This window comes from Vulpes vulpes, chromosome 12 (genome assembly GCF_048418805.1).
Source record: "Vulpes vulpes isolate BD-2025 chromosome 12, VulVul3, whole genome shotgun sequence".
NCBI classification, from domain to species: Eukaryota; Metazoa; Chordata; class Mammalia; order Carnivora; family Canidae; genus Vulpes; species Vulpes vulpes.
This window is the reverse complement of record NC_132791.1, coordinates 113,774,439-113,789,120: the sequence shown is the minus strand read 5'-3', so window position 1 is coordinate 113,789,120 and position 14,682 is coordinate 113,774,439. Positions and strand designations below refer to the sequence as shown.

The window sequence follows — 14,682 nt, the reverse complement described above, 5'->3', positions numbered from 1 at the left end:
GTTCTACAGAAACGAGGGGATGTCAGTACATACATATTTGAGTGTATGTATACAGGCTTGAAGCAGAGTACCCAAGATGTGGCTGAGAAAGGTGGAGGCATAAGAAACCATGGGTGCGCGAATCACACAGCCAGAGAGGGAAAGCTGCGTGGGCTTTCTGTGCTTTTATTGTGATTGTTGGCAAGAAGGAGGAGACTGATTTGCTGCTGGCAAACCCGGAAGTTTCTGGAGGTCATGCTGTTTGAGATGGGCCTCAGGGAAGCTCCTGGGTCTGTGGACTGGAGCATTCTGAGATGTGGCAGCAATGGGGAGGGGCAGAGTCAGGGAAGTCCCTGGCAGTTTGGCTTGGATGCCTTGTAGGTATAAAGTAAGGTCAGGGAATGGAGCTGAGCTGATACTTAAGGGTGGAGGCAGAAGGGGTACAGACCTTATTCTGTGAGCAGGATGAGGGGCTTTGAAGGCTTTTTTTTTTTTAAATTAAAGATTTAATTTATTTATTAGTGCGAGAGAGCATGAGGGGAGGTGGAGGGTCAGGGGGAGAGGGAGACGCAGACTCCCCACCAAGCAGGGAGCCCGACACGGGGCTTGATCCCAGGACCCCAGGATCATGACTTGAGCTGAAGGCAGACGCTTAACCGACTGAGTCACCCAGATGCCCCCTTTGAAGGCTTTTGATGAGAGCCTGGCTTTAGATAATTCTAGAAGTAAAGCATGTAGGGTCTCGGAGCCCCTAGGCAGTCCTTTGAGCTTTGAGCATGGAATCACTCCAGGCCAGGCAGGACGATCCACAGAGCATGAGTATCAAACTAGATAGAGCATGTAACTCCTTTCTCAGTAGTTGCTGAGGCACATAAAACCTAAAGTTTGCTTTGGGAAGCCACACTTATCTTGACAAAAGCCAGAGGCCTCTGATATGTCCTAGTCTAGAGGTTGGAACAGGGCCAAGGAGTAAATGTTTTAGGCTCTGCAGGCCATATGGTCTCTGCTGGCAGCTCCACAACTGCTCGTGGTGGCACGGAAGCAGCCACAGGTGAATGGGTGCGGCTCTGGTCCCATAAAGCTTGATTTACAAGAACAGCTCTCTAGGTCGGGCCAAGTCCTGCCCTAGACCAGTGGCTTCTGAAATGTGAGTGCACGTGAATCACCTTGGATCTTGTTAACATGCCGGTTCTGACTCTAGCTAGCTCTGCTAGGCTCCCTGTGATCCCGGTGCTGCTTATCTGTAAACCTATCCTTTGAACAGCAGGGTTTTAGACAGTACAAGACACGTACTTTCTTTGAAAGCTCGGTGGTTCTAAAATAACAGCGTTGACCCTTCTGTTGCAAAACCACAGAGGTTCAATGCCCCTTTGCTGCCTTCTGTTCTCCCTTAGATACCCCCAAATTGTAATTCTATTCTGAGAGCTTTTGCTGGCCCGAGGTCCCCCTGACTGTAGGGGTCCTCTGTGGAAAAGATTATAGTGCTCTTCTCTCTTCCTTGATCCCCATTATTACTTCAAAACAAAATGAAATAAGAAACATGCAAGGAAAATCTAACAACTCTTTGGGATTTTTCTTTAATGACTACTACTATGCTTTTTCTCTAAAATCTGCCTCTCTTCTACCAAACCAACAACCCCCACCACCAGAAACCAGAGGCTGGTGTGCCTTCTTTGAACAAAGGCCTGGCTCCCACTGGTCTACCAATGCTCACCTCAACTTACTCATGGAGATCACTAGGTGCTGAGTCTTAAAGATTGAGAAATCCACCTGCCCTGTCCCTCACAGAGTTGGGCTTTAGGCCATATGAGATCATGAGGGTGATGACTCAAGCCATCTGTGTGTGTAGCTGCTAGAAAGGGGGTGGCTGGACGGTGTGGCTCTTGGAAATGTTCGGTGGCCTTGGACTGGGGCCTTGTGGAGGGAGATGGTCTGAAGGTGGACAGCAGGAGGGGAAATGAGAATGCATGAGCTTATAGTATCTGTGCGTTAGTTCGGTTCCTGAGTGACAACTACATCGGAAAGTCTGGTTGCTTTTGACAGTCCTTTCTGATCTCTCTGGGATGCCCAGCCACTGGCCCGTATGTTCCCTGATTTCAGAGCTAGTCTCTTTCAGAAGCTGGGTTTAGCACTCCAGTGTGTATTCACAGCCTATTAGGCCATGACCTAGAGATTGAAGAAATCTTACTAAGAACAGGTGCTTTGCCATTGGAGGCAAATAAGTAATTAGCTAATGCTCCACCTACCCCTCCAAAAAGATTTTAGGCAGCCATTTGGTAAAAATGACCTAATTTAATGAATGAGATCTATTTGGTAGAGTAATAAAACTCTGCCTTCTGAAAAATTTCTGCAAATTGCTAAATGTGGATTATGACATAATAAATACACAAACTGCTTAGCCCTGTACCTGTTAATACTTCTTGTGGAGAAGGTGTTAAGTAAGTATTGGCTGGACTGAATAGAGTAAATGAAGCCTTTTGAGTAGAGCACATCAATGTGGAAAATCCCTTTGAGTTACAATTTAAGTTCGGGGCAGGGCTTTGGGAATTACTTAGTGCAGTTGCCTCTTCTTGGGGTTGTTGAGAAGTCATGCTGTGAAGGGTGGAGTCGGGATAGACCCAGATCTCTGCTTCTTACTCCAGGACTCTGCCCCGGGAGCTGGGTGTTTTGGCAGAGATGTGGCCCCCAAATGGCGGAAGGTCTTGTGGCCCAAAGCACTATGTCCCTAAGTTCAGGATGAGACACCCCAGGTGACTTTAGGTAGTATGTGGACATGGTCTTAAATAACATTGAATCTTTAATGAAAAAGATTATTCTTTGAAATTTCCTCTTTTAGTTCTTCTAATCACATCGAGGAGAAAGTATCACTGGGTGCTAGTAACTATTGAACATTTGCTAATGCCTCTTAACAAAGACCCGGCAGACCCAGAGCCTTGGGGAGGGAACTGGATCCAGCTAAAAAAATTAATATTGTTTTGTTTTGGGGGTAATGATGTGTATTGTTTTGGCATATGATGGTGGTTTTCCAGTCATGGTTCAGGTATAAAGTTTCTTTTGAAAATGTGTTAATGTAAAAAGGTGAGTATTTATTTTTTTTTAAAGATTTACTTATTTATTTACTCATGAGAGAAAGAGAGAGAGAGAGAGAGAGAGAGAAGAGAGAGAGAAGAGAGAGAGGCAGAGACACAGGCAGAGGGAGAAGCAGGCCCCATGCAGGAAGCCTGACGTGGGACTCGATCCCGGGTCTCTAGGATCAGGCCCTGGGCTGAAAGTGGCGCTAAATCGCTGAGCCACCCGGGCTGCCCAGGTGGGTATTCTTTAAAGGGACAAAGGAAGTAGCTTACAATAAAGTGATAGGCAGTCTGGGAGATGTCACAAGGGTTGGTATTGACATGCCTGAAGTATTTAACGGCCCTCACGGACCCCAATTGCCTTTTTTAGTGACTTTGGCTTCAAGATGAGTGAAGATTTCTTCTTAGAGGTTTGTGTTCCGGATCCTGAGTTTTCTGGGAAGTCCTACGCTCCTCCTATGCCTTGTCCTGTGGGTTCTACTTACAGGAGAACAAGAGGGTATGTCTCACAATGGTCGCCATGCGCGGGACACGAGGGGTCTACCCTGGGTTTGAGAACAGAGAGGGCCTCTTGGGTTCCTTTCATACTCCAGGTGCTTGGATCCAAGCTAGCATCTCTTAGGGAGCTTGGGCAGTATTTAGCATTAGTATGCAAACTCTGCTACTCCAGAAAAAAACCCCATGCAAATCTGTGAAATTCGCTGCAGCTCTCACTATGGGCTAAGTCATAGAATTTGGCAAGGATACATCTTTATAGGAGTTCGTTGAAGAGATATTTATGTAAACTCTTGGCCAGGGCAGCCTTCCCAATGGTGTGGGCTGCCCAACGTAACCATAAGCAGGACCAATTCAGAATGAATACACATCCTTCTTGTTCTGTAAGGAAATGAATGGATGGATGCCACTGTCTATGGATAGGAAGAGGTTTCCAGTTATGGAGACTTATATTCTTGGTTGTGTCTGACCTCTTGCTCTTGGGGTTGGGGGATGACAGCTATCGGAAGATTTCTGGGGACACTTGCAGTGGAGGAGACGTTGAAACACGACTGGAAGGAGAACTGGTCCCGTGTCCCTTGGCAGGTAAGAGGTGGTTTCTTGCCTTTGAGATCTTGAGATACTCACTCTAGCATCCTCATGATTTCACCCAGGTCTAGTCTTGCAGCCCTTCTAACAATGGAGGAGAAACATGGAAATTACAAGCAGCACTGAACTTCCCTTTTTCCCTAAACTTGGGGAAATCAAAGCCAAATTTATTTATAGCCTTGGGCTTTTATAGGAATGGGAAGTATTTTTTGAGGAAAATCCCTTTTATTCGTTGAAGTGTTTATTCTGCATGTCTTACATCTTAGGCATGGTGGGGGTGGGGGGCTTTTGCATGTTCCTTGATCTGTTTGTCTGAGTTGAATATAAAGAGACTCGTGGCTTTTGGGGAATTCACTAAGTGGTCTATCTTAATTTTTATAGTAATAATAATAGCAAGTACTTCAGTGGAACTTCACACATTTTAATGTATTTTTCCACGTGTTCTCATTGTAATCCTTATCACGACCCAGTGGAGCAGATCCTGTAATGAGCTCCTTTTTCTTTTTTTTTTTTTTTAAATAAAGAGGCATGTTCAAAGGAAAGGGTTAGTCAGCCTATTGCAGGTCATACATCTGTTAAGAGACAGCTCAAATTCAGACTCTTCAGACCCATGCTCTTCCCTGGACATGACCCAAGTGGCAGAGGAGTGTCATTCCCATCATTTTAGGTGATCATTAGTTATGCTCATTAGGAAAAACTTTGGAGTACACAGGCTGTAAAGGGATAGTGTGGTCCACACATGCTTTAAATTGATGGGTGATGGCGCAGGTGGTGTGTTATTTGCAGTCTAGCCTCAAAATGAGGAGACCCTCGCAAATAGTTAATCTCTTAGCCACCTTTCCTTTCCTGCTGTTTCTACTGCTTATTCGTGCAGAGCTCCCTTGTTTCCTGGGAGCCCTTCCTGAGGTAGATGGCTGGAGCTGACCTGGCGGGGGTGTCTGATGGAACAGCAATCAGTGCCTGCTGGATCATGAGAAGTGCGTGTTCCTCTGCAGAGCACCCCCCTCGTTCTCTCCTGCTTGCCAGCTCGCCCCTGTGTTTTTCATGCTAAGCTCATTAGTTCCTTAATTTAATCTTCCATCATTACCAGAGTAATTAACATCCCTCACTGTGGAGACTTCAAAAGAACGCGGCTTCAGCAGATTCTCGCAAATGAGCAGATAATATTCAAATACGCTCCTCACAAGAGCTGTTATTGATGAGGGTTTGGGTGAGTAGGGTTTGAGTGATTGCTCTTAAGGGCTGGAGTACATACTTTTGCAATAAACATTTCTGAAGATAATCCAGTGAGGGACAAAACAGTTTGTTTAAAGCCATCTAAACTGGGAGGAGAGCTATTTTCTTTTCTGAGGAGAAAAAGAGAATAGGGAACAAAGTGGAAAAATCACATTTGTAGTGTAGGCCCACCTTCTAAATGTAAAAAAGAAAAAGAAAATGCCTGGCACAAAAGGCAGGGGCGTACCACAAAAGGAAAGGATGGTTTCCCAGGGCTGATGGGAACCATAGCATCTTTGCAAAGAGGAGGTCATCTGGAAGAATTTTTAAAAAGATTTTATTTATTTAAGAGAGAGAGAAAGCATGAGCAGGGGAGGGGCAGAGGCAGAGGGAGAAGCAGACTCCCCACTAAGCAGGGAGCCCCGTATGGGGACTCAATCCCAGGACCTCGGGATTATGATTTTAGCCAAAGGCAGAGACACTTAACCTGACTGAGCTACCCAAGCACCCCACCTGGAAGGATTTTTAAAGATGAAGTCATTCTTTCTTTATGATTACTATAAAATAACACAGATGTTCAGGCTGTTCTCAGGTATGACTGGAATTGGCTAAGAATTCTGTTCCTTTCCTTTTAAAAAAAAAAATTATTCCTGAGAGACACACAGAGACAGAGACACGGGCAGAGGGAGAAGTGGGCTCCCCAGGGAGCCCGATGATGCAGGACCTGATCCCAGGACCCCAAAGCCACGCCCTGAGCCAAAGGCAGATGCTCAACCACTGAGCACCCAGGTGCCTCTCTGTTTCTTATCTAAGTTAATCATTGAGCACAGAAAAGCAGAAGTTTCCTCTGGACCTAATCCTAAGGCAAGTATTTCTGGACTCAGGCTCTGCTATAAGGGCATCGGGTGGTGAGAAGAAAAACTGAAGCTGCAGATTGGGGTTTGCAGATGTTAGAAACGAGGGGTGGGAGGCTTGCTGCGTGAGTGTATCCTCCGTGGCTCTCCACGGCAGCTTTGACGAGAGTCCTTGGTTTCTGTGTCACTTACAGGCTTGGCAGCTTTCATCGTAAGGATCCTCTTCACTGGGAAGCACAGTGGGAAACTTCTTTTGAAAACCAGAAGAGATCAGTTACCATGTGGTGGTGGCTTAGATACTTTTGAAATGAAGTGAAACCAAAGAAAAAGAACACAAATTTACTTTTTTAAAAAAATTTTTAAAAATGTATTTATTTATGATAGTCACAGAGAGAGAGAGAGGCAGAGACACAGGCAGAGGGAGAAGCAGGCTCCATGCACCGGGAGCCCGGTGTGGGACTCGATCCCGGGTCCCCAGGATCGCGCCCTGGGCCAAAGGCAGGCGCCAAACCGCTGCGCCACCCAGGGATCCCCACAAATTTACTTTTATTAAACATTGTAGGTAGGGGCGCCTGGGTGGCTCAGTCGGTTAAGTGTCTGCCTTTGGCTTAGGTCGTGATCCTAAAGTTCTGGAACCAAGCCCTCCATTGGGCTCTCTGCTCAGCAGGGAGCCTGTTTCTCCCTCTTCACCTTTCCCCAGCTTGTTCTCTCTTTCTTTCTCAAATAAGTAAAATCTTTTTTTAAAAAATTGCATATAGATTTATTTTTTGGTGCATTCTCTCTGTTGAAGCCTATGCAGAGTGGGTAGCTAGTCCCTGGGATCTCACCGAATGAGGGAATGAGGAAGAAAGAGAGAAACAGTCACTGTGCAGGTGTGCAGCAGAGGGATTCAGATCCCATCTGCAACACATTGGCAAGTGGACCCTTGGACATGGATTCAGGTGTGTCGCCTGTCTCCACCACTATGGAAGAATCTGGATGCTTTCCATCCTGCTCCCTAAGTGGAAGAGAGGGTGCACCAGCTCTCCCAGTTACTCGTTGACATTAAGTCTCCTTAAGCCCCCGGGGCCTCTATTTCTGCATCTTGAAAAACGACAATGTTTAACAAATGCATCGTGGCAGGCAGCATCATGTAGTGGGTGAAACGCAGATTCTGGATTCAGACTGCCGAGTTCAAGCCTTGATTCCACCTCTTACCAGTTGTGTGACCTTGAGCGCATTAACCTCTGTGCTCTCATTTGTAAAATTGACTTAATAGTGGTTCTTCCATTATGCAGTCATTATACCAGTGAAACGATGCCTGGCACGTAGTATGCACGTTTATAGTATTTAAGATGAAATAGAGTCTTTGTGATGATGATGTTGGGAAACGCTTTGTAAGTATCCGAGAACAAAGGTTATTGTTGCTGTTTTGAAAATATAATAGGTTGATAGAATTGCTGTGTGTCATTGCGAATAATATCGGATGGGTGAACATCCAGATTAGCTGCAAGTCTTCAGGGACCAGGGGTCTCTGGTCAACATGATTACGGTGCCATGTGATACAGTCATGGGACAAGTGAGAACATGCTGAGTGGGGTAATTATTTCGTCACGTGTGACTCTAAAGACTCCTGGGCCGAGCTCAGGAGCATGGATGTTGGACATGACTGGGGCATCTAAGTGAACAAAACAAATGTAACAGGACAGCTTGCAGATGAGCAAACAGATTTACGGGAGTTGGAGTGACCTTGCTCCTTAAGGCGGAAACGGGATTTCATTTTACCCACCTTCGAAATCTTGATGCCTGCGCTGTGCCACCTGATCTATACGATGTGTGCCAATGGCCCTGAGGTGTATGCGTGAGGGGAAAATAGGTGAGACGTGCTAGCAACCTCCTCGGCGTCCCCCAGGCCCATCTTCTCTGTCATTGTCTGTGTCTCTGCAGAGGAGAATGAATTCATCCTGTACGCCATGCGGAGGTCCATCCACCGCTATGACCTGGCCTCAGGAGCCACCGAGCAGTTGCCTCTCACCGGCTTGCGGGCAGCGGTGGCTCTGGATTTTGACTATGAGCACAACTGCTTATATTGGTCGGACCTGGCCTTGGACATCATCCAGGTGCGTCCACCCTTGGTCTGCTTGTGGGGGGCCCATGCCTTGTGACCTCCCGATCCCGATAAGCTTCCTTCAGGACGGTCTCGGGAAATGGGTTATTAGAGGTTTGAAGTCATGACTGTTTTCAGGGCTGACAGGTGACACTTTTCATTCTTCTGTTTTAGTATTTTCTTGCCCTGCCTCCCTCTGTCCCTGTGGGAAGGACAGAAGGAGCCCTAGATCTTCAGTCTGGCTTATAAAGGAGGCCTCACTTTTCCTGCTGGGAAGATTTGAGGTCTCAGAGTGTAGGATTCTGAGTCACTATCACAGCAGCTGCCTCTGAAGTGTCCTTCTTCCCAAGCCATGATACAGTAACACTTGACTTACCCGCAGTTCACGTAATTATCCATTTCAGCTATTTTGAACACAGTCAAGAACCAGGAAGTGAGCTGTAAAGATCCCCACACAGGCCAGATAGATAGCCATAGACTCCAGCCCATGCATTTTAAAGGAGAGCTATTTGATCTTTATTCATTGCCTATTTAATCCTTTTTAGAAAAGCAATTCTAACAAGTTTTATCTGGACTTCCTACCCAAGAGAAATTATACAGTGCCTGGGTTTTCCAGGGCCTGGCAGCGACTGCACCGTGCAGCTGTCCCAGACAGCACCTGATGGCCAGGAGCCTCCCGAGGGAGAGGAGCCTATAAAAGCTGCCACAAGAACTTAAAAATAACAGCAGTCTGGTTCCATTTATTTTCAAAGCAAACAGACTCGTGCTTGTCAGTAATCTCCGACCTCATTACTGGGACACAGCATCATTCGGTAACCAGTGTTTGTAATGAAAATGCAGAGTAATATCAATGATTAGGTTCTGTTTAGGTATTCTGCTTGAAACAGGAAGCCATAATATATTTTAGAAAAGCTTTTATTAGAAGCCGGCTTCGCTCATGTGGAAAGTTTACTGATAAAAGACATCTCATTCCTTGGCTGTCAAAGCCAGTGGAGTAAAGGGTGGCCATCCATGGGACCGAGTTGGCACGAGGTCATTTGAGCACTCACAACCTTTTCTCTCCCCTCCCCTGTCTCCATAGCGCCTCTGTTTGAATGGGAGTACAGGGCAAGAAGTGATCATCAATTCTGGCCTGGAGACCGTAGAAGCCTTGGCTTTTGAACCCCTCAGCCAGTTACTGTATTGGGTAGATTCTGGCTTTAAAAAGATTGAGGTACGTGTATTCCATCCTGTCCTTAATTGAGTAGGGGGCAGCATCTGGGCCTTGAGCCAGGTTTGACACAGTGGGAGGAGCCAGCGTGCCAGGCTTCTCTAGAAATCCTTTGAGAATTCCAGAGAATGGACCAGGTGAGCCTCTGGGAAAGGAAGAAAAGGCGGATAGTTTCAGAATTATTGGGCATTGCCCCAAAAGTCCCACGTGAAAACAGGATGCCTGCACCCATCAAACAGAGATTCCATTAAGATGCCCTGAATGGTGCTATTTTGGCTAGCCAGAGCGTGTGCTAGTAACAATAATGATAATTATATAACACCATAGCATTATTAGAGTCCTGTATTATCCACGCTGTAGTATTATTGTAGTCGATTAGAGTAATTAAGACCATATCATGGTCATAATCATGATGATTGATGACAGCGAGCACTTCCTTCGTGCCAAGCCCAGTTGGAACCACTTTGGTTGAATTTACTTGATTTGGTTCTCACAACAACCCTGTTAATTTATTTGCACCTTAGCTATCCAAGGTGATGTGAGGGTAAGAAAGGGCCTCTCCAACACCAAAGTCGTGGTCTTATAGGCACACTCAACTCCTGGAAGTCACTACTGAGGCCCTGGGGCATTGTCTTCGCCCCTCTCTGTACTGACTATGTGGAGGCCCGGGGTGTTGGTCATGTGGAAATTTCAGTAGAAGCAAGGAGGCACAGAGAGTCTGGAGGAGTTGTAAGCCAAAAGCCACAAAGTTAAGAGCCAGACCTGGGTTCCGTCTTCATTCTGGTAGCTAAGGAAGCCAGGCAAGTTTCTGCATCTCTGAGACAGAGGTTCATTTATCCACCCTGTCATTCAACGGGTGCTTTTTCTGGCATGGTACGTGCCAGGTATGGTTGGAGGCTGTGAGGATACAGCAGTAGGTGAGATACCCAGGCTCCTATTCTGCTAAAGATGAGATGTTAGTGGAGAAAGGAAACTAATGAAGACATAAATCCATCAGTTCTAACAGTGATGAGTCCTGCAGAGAACGTCCAGCAGGATGGTGTGATCATGTGGCTTTGGGGTGGGGCAGCATTACACAGCTGGGTGGGAAGGCCCTGAGGATGTGGCATCTGAGCTGAGCCCGAGGAGAGGATCACTAGTGTCCATCTCACAGTGCGGTTGGGAGAAATGAGTGAAAAGACAGTGCCAGGCACATACTGAGTAGTACGTCGGTGGTCTTGTTATTTTGGTTCTCTCCTTTCTTTAATTGTGTGTGGTCAGCACTTTGCCAAGTGCTAGAAGGATGCAGTCAAGCATAAGTTGTCCATACTCTCCCAGCACACAGCTCGGGTACTGTTAGTACAGAATGGTAAGATAAGTCTCTGATGCTCGTTGATGAAGGCGGGTCAGAGGAGTGAGCTGAGGAGCTGGGCCCGGAGGGGAGTTTCGAGGGAGAGACACGATTTGATTGTGGAGCAGTGGGCAGGCCCCGCAGGGGATATGGTGACGGTAGACGGACGAGGAGGACTATGTCAGGCTTCGAGAACCACGAGATGGCCAGCCTCACTGAAGTTGTTGGGGCTAAAGTGGAGGAGAGAGAATATGGAGGAGAGAGAATTAAAAGCCTGTGGAGACTCTTAATTGTAAAGCTGAGACACTGTGTATTTGTTTTGTGGACAGTGTAGAACCATTGGTTGCTTTGGAGCATGGAGCAACGTAGGTGGGTTAAATAAATAATACATACTGAGTACTTTGTGCAGATCTATCGTCTTGCCTCCAGAACTGGGTGCAGGTGGCAGTGCTGGCTCCTCTGTCAGACCCTGTGAGCATTGTCCAATGAGCCAGAGGAGAGAATAGCTCATTCTGACTGCACGTCAGGGCAGGTTTCCCAGATGAGTCTGCAGGGGAATGGGGCAGCCACAGAGGCCCAGGTCTGTAGGGGGAGCCCAGTAGGAAGCTGTGATGGGGGCCTTCCCAGGGAGCTCAGATCCATCTCGGCTTCCCCTCCTGCCCCTCCCCACTCCTCTTTTTGTCAGGTAGCTAATCCAGATGGTGACTTCCGACTCACGATCGTCAACTCCTCTGTGCTTGATCGGCCCAGGGCTCTGGTCCTCCTGCCCCAGGATGGGTGAGTATGGCCCCAGAGGTAATCAGCGTGTGGCGGATGCTGCAGCAGACAGGTTCTCATGGAAGTGCAACCTGCTGGACACAAACTTGTTTCTGGTGATGGCTGTTGAAATAATCTGTTGATTTCGAGTCTTGAAACCAGAGCTCAGTCATCTTGTCGGGTAACTCCATTCCCTTTCGTTAGCAAGCATCAGACTCTCCACATCCAGATGTCTTACATCTGTGGGGTGTTTCTCCAATGAAAGGTATTATTAAAAGTCTTTTCATAGAGCCGAGTCAGGCCTGGTTGGAGATGGCAAGGATTTTTTATCCTGAGTTTGATGCATGATGCAAACTTATAATCCCTTCCATCCCTTCCCTACCCTCCCGCCCCAGCTTGGGGCGGAGTTTCTTGCAAGCAATTCATATGCCCCTGGGAAATGCAAAGGTGCTTTTTATTAATTTCTTAACTTAAGGAAACATAGCTGAAAGAAAATTCTGGATTAGGCGTTCTATCCTTCTAGTATTTATGATTGAGAATTAGATCTGTTTTTTAAGAGAAAAAAATATATGTACTTGATTTAAAATATTAAGAGAAAAGAAGTCTATGGTATGAAAAATATTTGTTCCCTCCTTTCCTTTCTCACTCTTAACCCTTCTCCCCCACACTTCCTAGGGGTAGTCAGGGTTAGTTTGCCGTGTATCATTCAGAGTTCTTTTTTACCCACGTGCAAGCACATAGCCTTAAAACACACAGGCACACTCCTGCATCAGATAGAATCGTAGGATATTTACTGTTTTGCACATTTTCAAAACGTTTTGCGTGGCTTGAAGATGCTGTTTTCACGTGAGCACTTAGAGATTTTCAGGCATCATAATATTCTTTTGTATGTACCAGAATCTATCACTTTCTCTGTCCACCTAAAAGTGTGTGTTGTGTCTCTACACGTAATACATACATATTTTTTTGCTGGTATGAACAATGCTGTGATGAACGTCTCTGTACATTGTCTTCACATAACTTGATTATATCTGTAGAAAAATTCCAGGAAAGGAATTTTGGGGCAAGAAATTTGGTGGCTTTAAGTATTATAATTACAGCTTATAATAATAATCCTGCTGAACTAACTGCTAGAGAGGCTTCTTACCTCATTGGGGTAGTATCTGGCTCCCGTTACCTGAGGTCTGACGTGATGTGCGTTCTTTCCCGGCTTTGACCAGGGTGATGTTCTGGACCGACTGGGGGGACCTGAAGCCTGGAATTTATCGGAGCAACATGGATGGTTCTGCCGTCCATCGTCTCGTGTCAGAGGATGTGAAGTGGCCCAATGGCATCTCTGTGGATGACCAGTGGATCTACTGGACGGACGCCTACCTGGACTGCATTGAGCGGATCACTTTTGATGGCCAGCGGCGCTCGATTGTCCTGGACAACCTCCCCCACCCCTACGCCATTGCTGTCTTTAAGGTGGGGCTTTCTTTGCTCCCTGCTTTGGACAGTCCATTAGAGCAGGTGCAGAGCTGCTGTCTTGGGTTGTTGCAGGGATGCTTGTCCGACTTCTAGAAAATCAGCTCATTTACAGATGGATGTCAGACAGAGTTGCCAGGAGTCCGGGCTGCTCACTGCTCACAGTTCAGAAGGCTAAGGGTTGAGGTGGTTTCACAGGAAAATCCCTGTTTGCCCCTGAGTGCTGGTCGTTGTGGCTTGGGGTCTCCATCTCATGCTCACCTCGTGCCCTGATGACCTCAGATGAGCTCCGTACCATCTGTGTTACTTGGCACTACCGCTTTGACTCTAGAGAACAGAACAGTTGGTTTTTCTTGACGTTGGGAAGCAGATTTCAAACCAAAGGGTCGGGCTGTGGTCAAACTCGAACGCTTATCACATAGTTTCCATTGGGCAGTTCCTTCAGTGTGACTCTTTGGTGAGGTCTGGATAAAACCACTGCTTTGCATTTCAGTGAAATCTTGATGATGGGGTGATCATTCCCCCATGAATGTTAGGTGTCCTTCATATGGGTGGCCCCTCGTTCTTACTGAGGGTCTAGAATCGGAGACCTTGGAGCTGGACCGATGAGCAAAGGTTTTCTTTCTAGAATGAAATCTACTGGGATGACTGGTCACAGCTCAGCATCTTCCGAGCTTCCAAATTCAGCGGGTCCCAGATGGCGGTTCTCAAGAGTGAGCTCACGGGGCTGATGGACATGAAGATTTTCTACAAGGGCAAGACAACTGGTAAGCATTCCCTGCTTCCTCTTTCTCGAGCTGGTCTCTAAGAAGGGGCTGGGTGTGGGCAATCGCTGCTCAGGCGGGGCTGGCAGCTTGCATCTTTATTCTCACGACAACATGCACATTATTTAATTTCTGCCTAATGACATCTTAATTTCTTTTCTAATGGTACACAAACAGCTGGAAGACAGCATGTTTTCGCCTGCCTAGAGTGTGATACTTGGTGGGTAATTATACCCTCCTCCTGCCTTTGGCCCCTGACTGATTGGTGGTGTGGCTTCTGCTGCAGCTGGAGAGTTCCAGCATGTGCTTCATCCCCATTTGGCAACCTTACAGGGAGCAGCGCTGTGCTGGGTGCTGTGCTGGGTGCGCTGGCAATTGCTGCCTCCCGGCGGGAGTCCCATCTTGTCCTCTGGTTGCCCTGGTGACCTGTTGCTCATCGAGCACCTAACTCCCTTGTAATGCGAGGTGTAGTTATGTGATGCATTACTTAATGTGTCTCCACCTGAGTCTCCTAAACCCCATGAAGAAGGATATTGGGTCTTTTTCCCCCCCCTCTCAACAGTTTTGCTGCTGCCTAGCACTTAGTAGGGCTCGGTGTTTGTTGAAAGAGGTCATGAAAAGGGACCAGGTGCCAGTTGGTATAGACAGTAGCTGTCTTGAAGATTGTTGAGTGAGGCTTCAAGAGGTGCTCCAAGCCTTGTGACCCACCGGTCCTGGAGGCCTAGACTATTTATTCAGCTGAAAGCCTCCTTGCTCACTTCCTGCCCTTTTCCCTCTGTGTGTCACCCACACTGTTGGTTCTACAGGAGAGACAGCAGGATGCTCCCGGAAGAATAGCCCCTTTAAGAAGCACCCTGTTTATCTCAG

At 47.0% G+C, this 14,682-nt stretch overlaps 1 protein-coding gene across 4 annotated transcripts in view; it reads left to right on the top strand.

The window, feature by feature from the left end:
• The window catches only part of SORL1 (sortilin related receptor 1), a 214,140-nt gene that overhangs the window by 138,068 nt on the left and 61,390 nt on the right, over positions 1-14,682 (top strand). For all 4 annotated transcript variants that reach the window (XM_072729512.1, XM_072729511.1, XM_025999033.2 and 1 more), the window contains exons 15-21: positions 3,421-3,549; positions 4,045-4,130; positions 8,129-8,301; positions 9,370-9,501; positions 11,514-11,605; positions 12,805-13,051; positions 13,680-13,818. In XM_072729512.1, the coding sequence (XP_072585613.1) occupies positions 3,421-3,549; positions 4,045-4,130; positions 8,129-8,301; positions 9,370-9,501; positions 11,514-11,605; positions 12,805-13,051; positions 13,680-13,818 (998 nt within the window). The remainder of the gene's footprint in view (positions 1-3,420; positions 3,550-4,044; positions 4,131-8,128; positions 8,302-9,369; positions 9,502-11,513; positions 11,606-12,804; positions 13,052-13,679; positions 13,819-14,682) is intronic.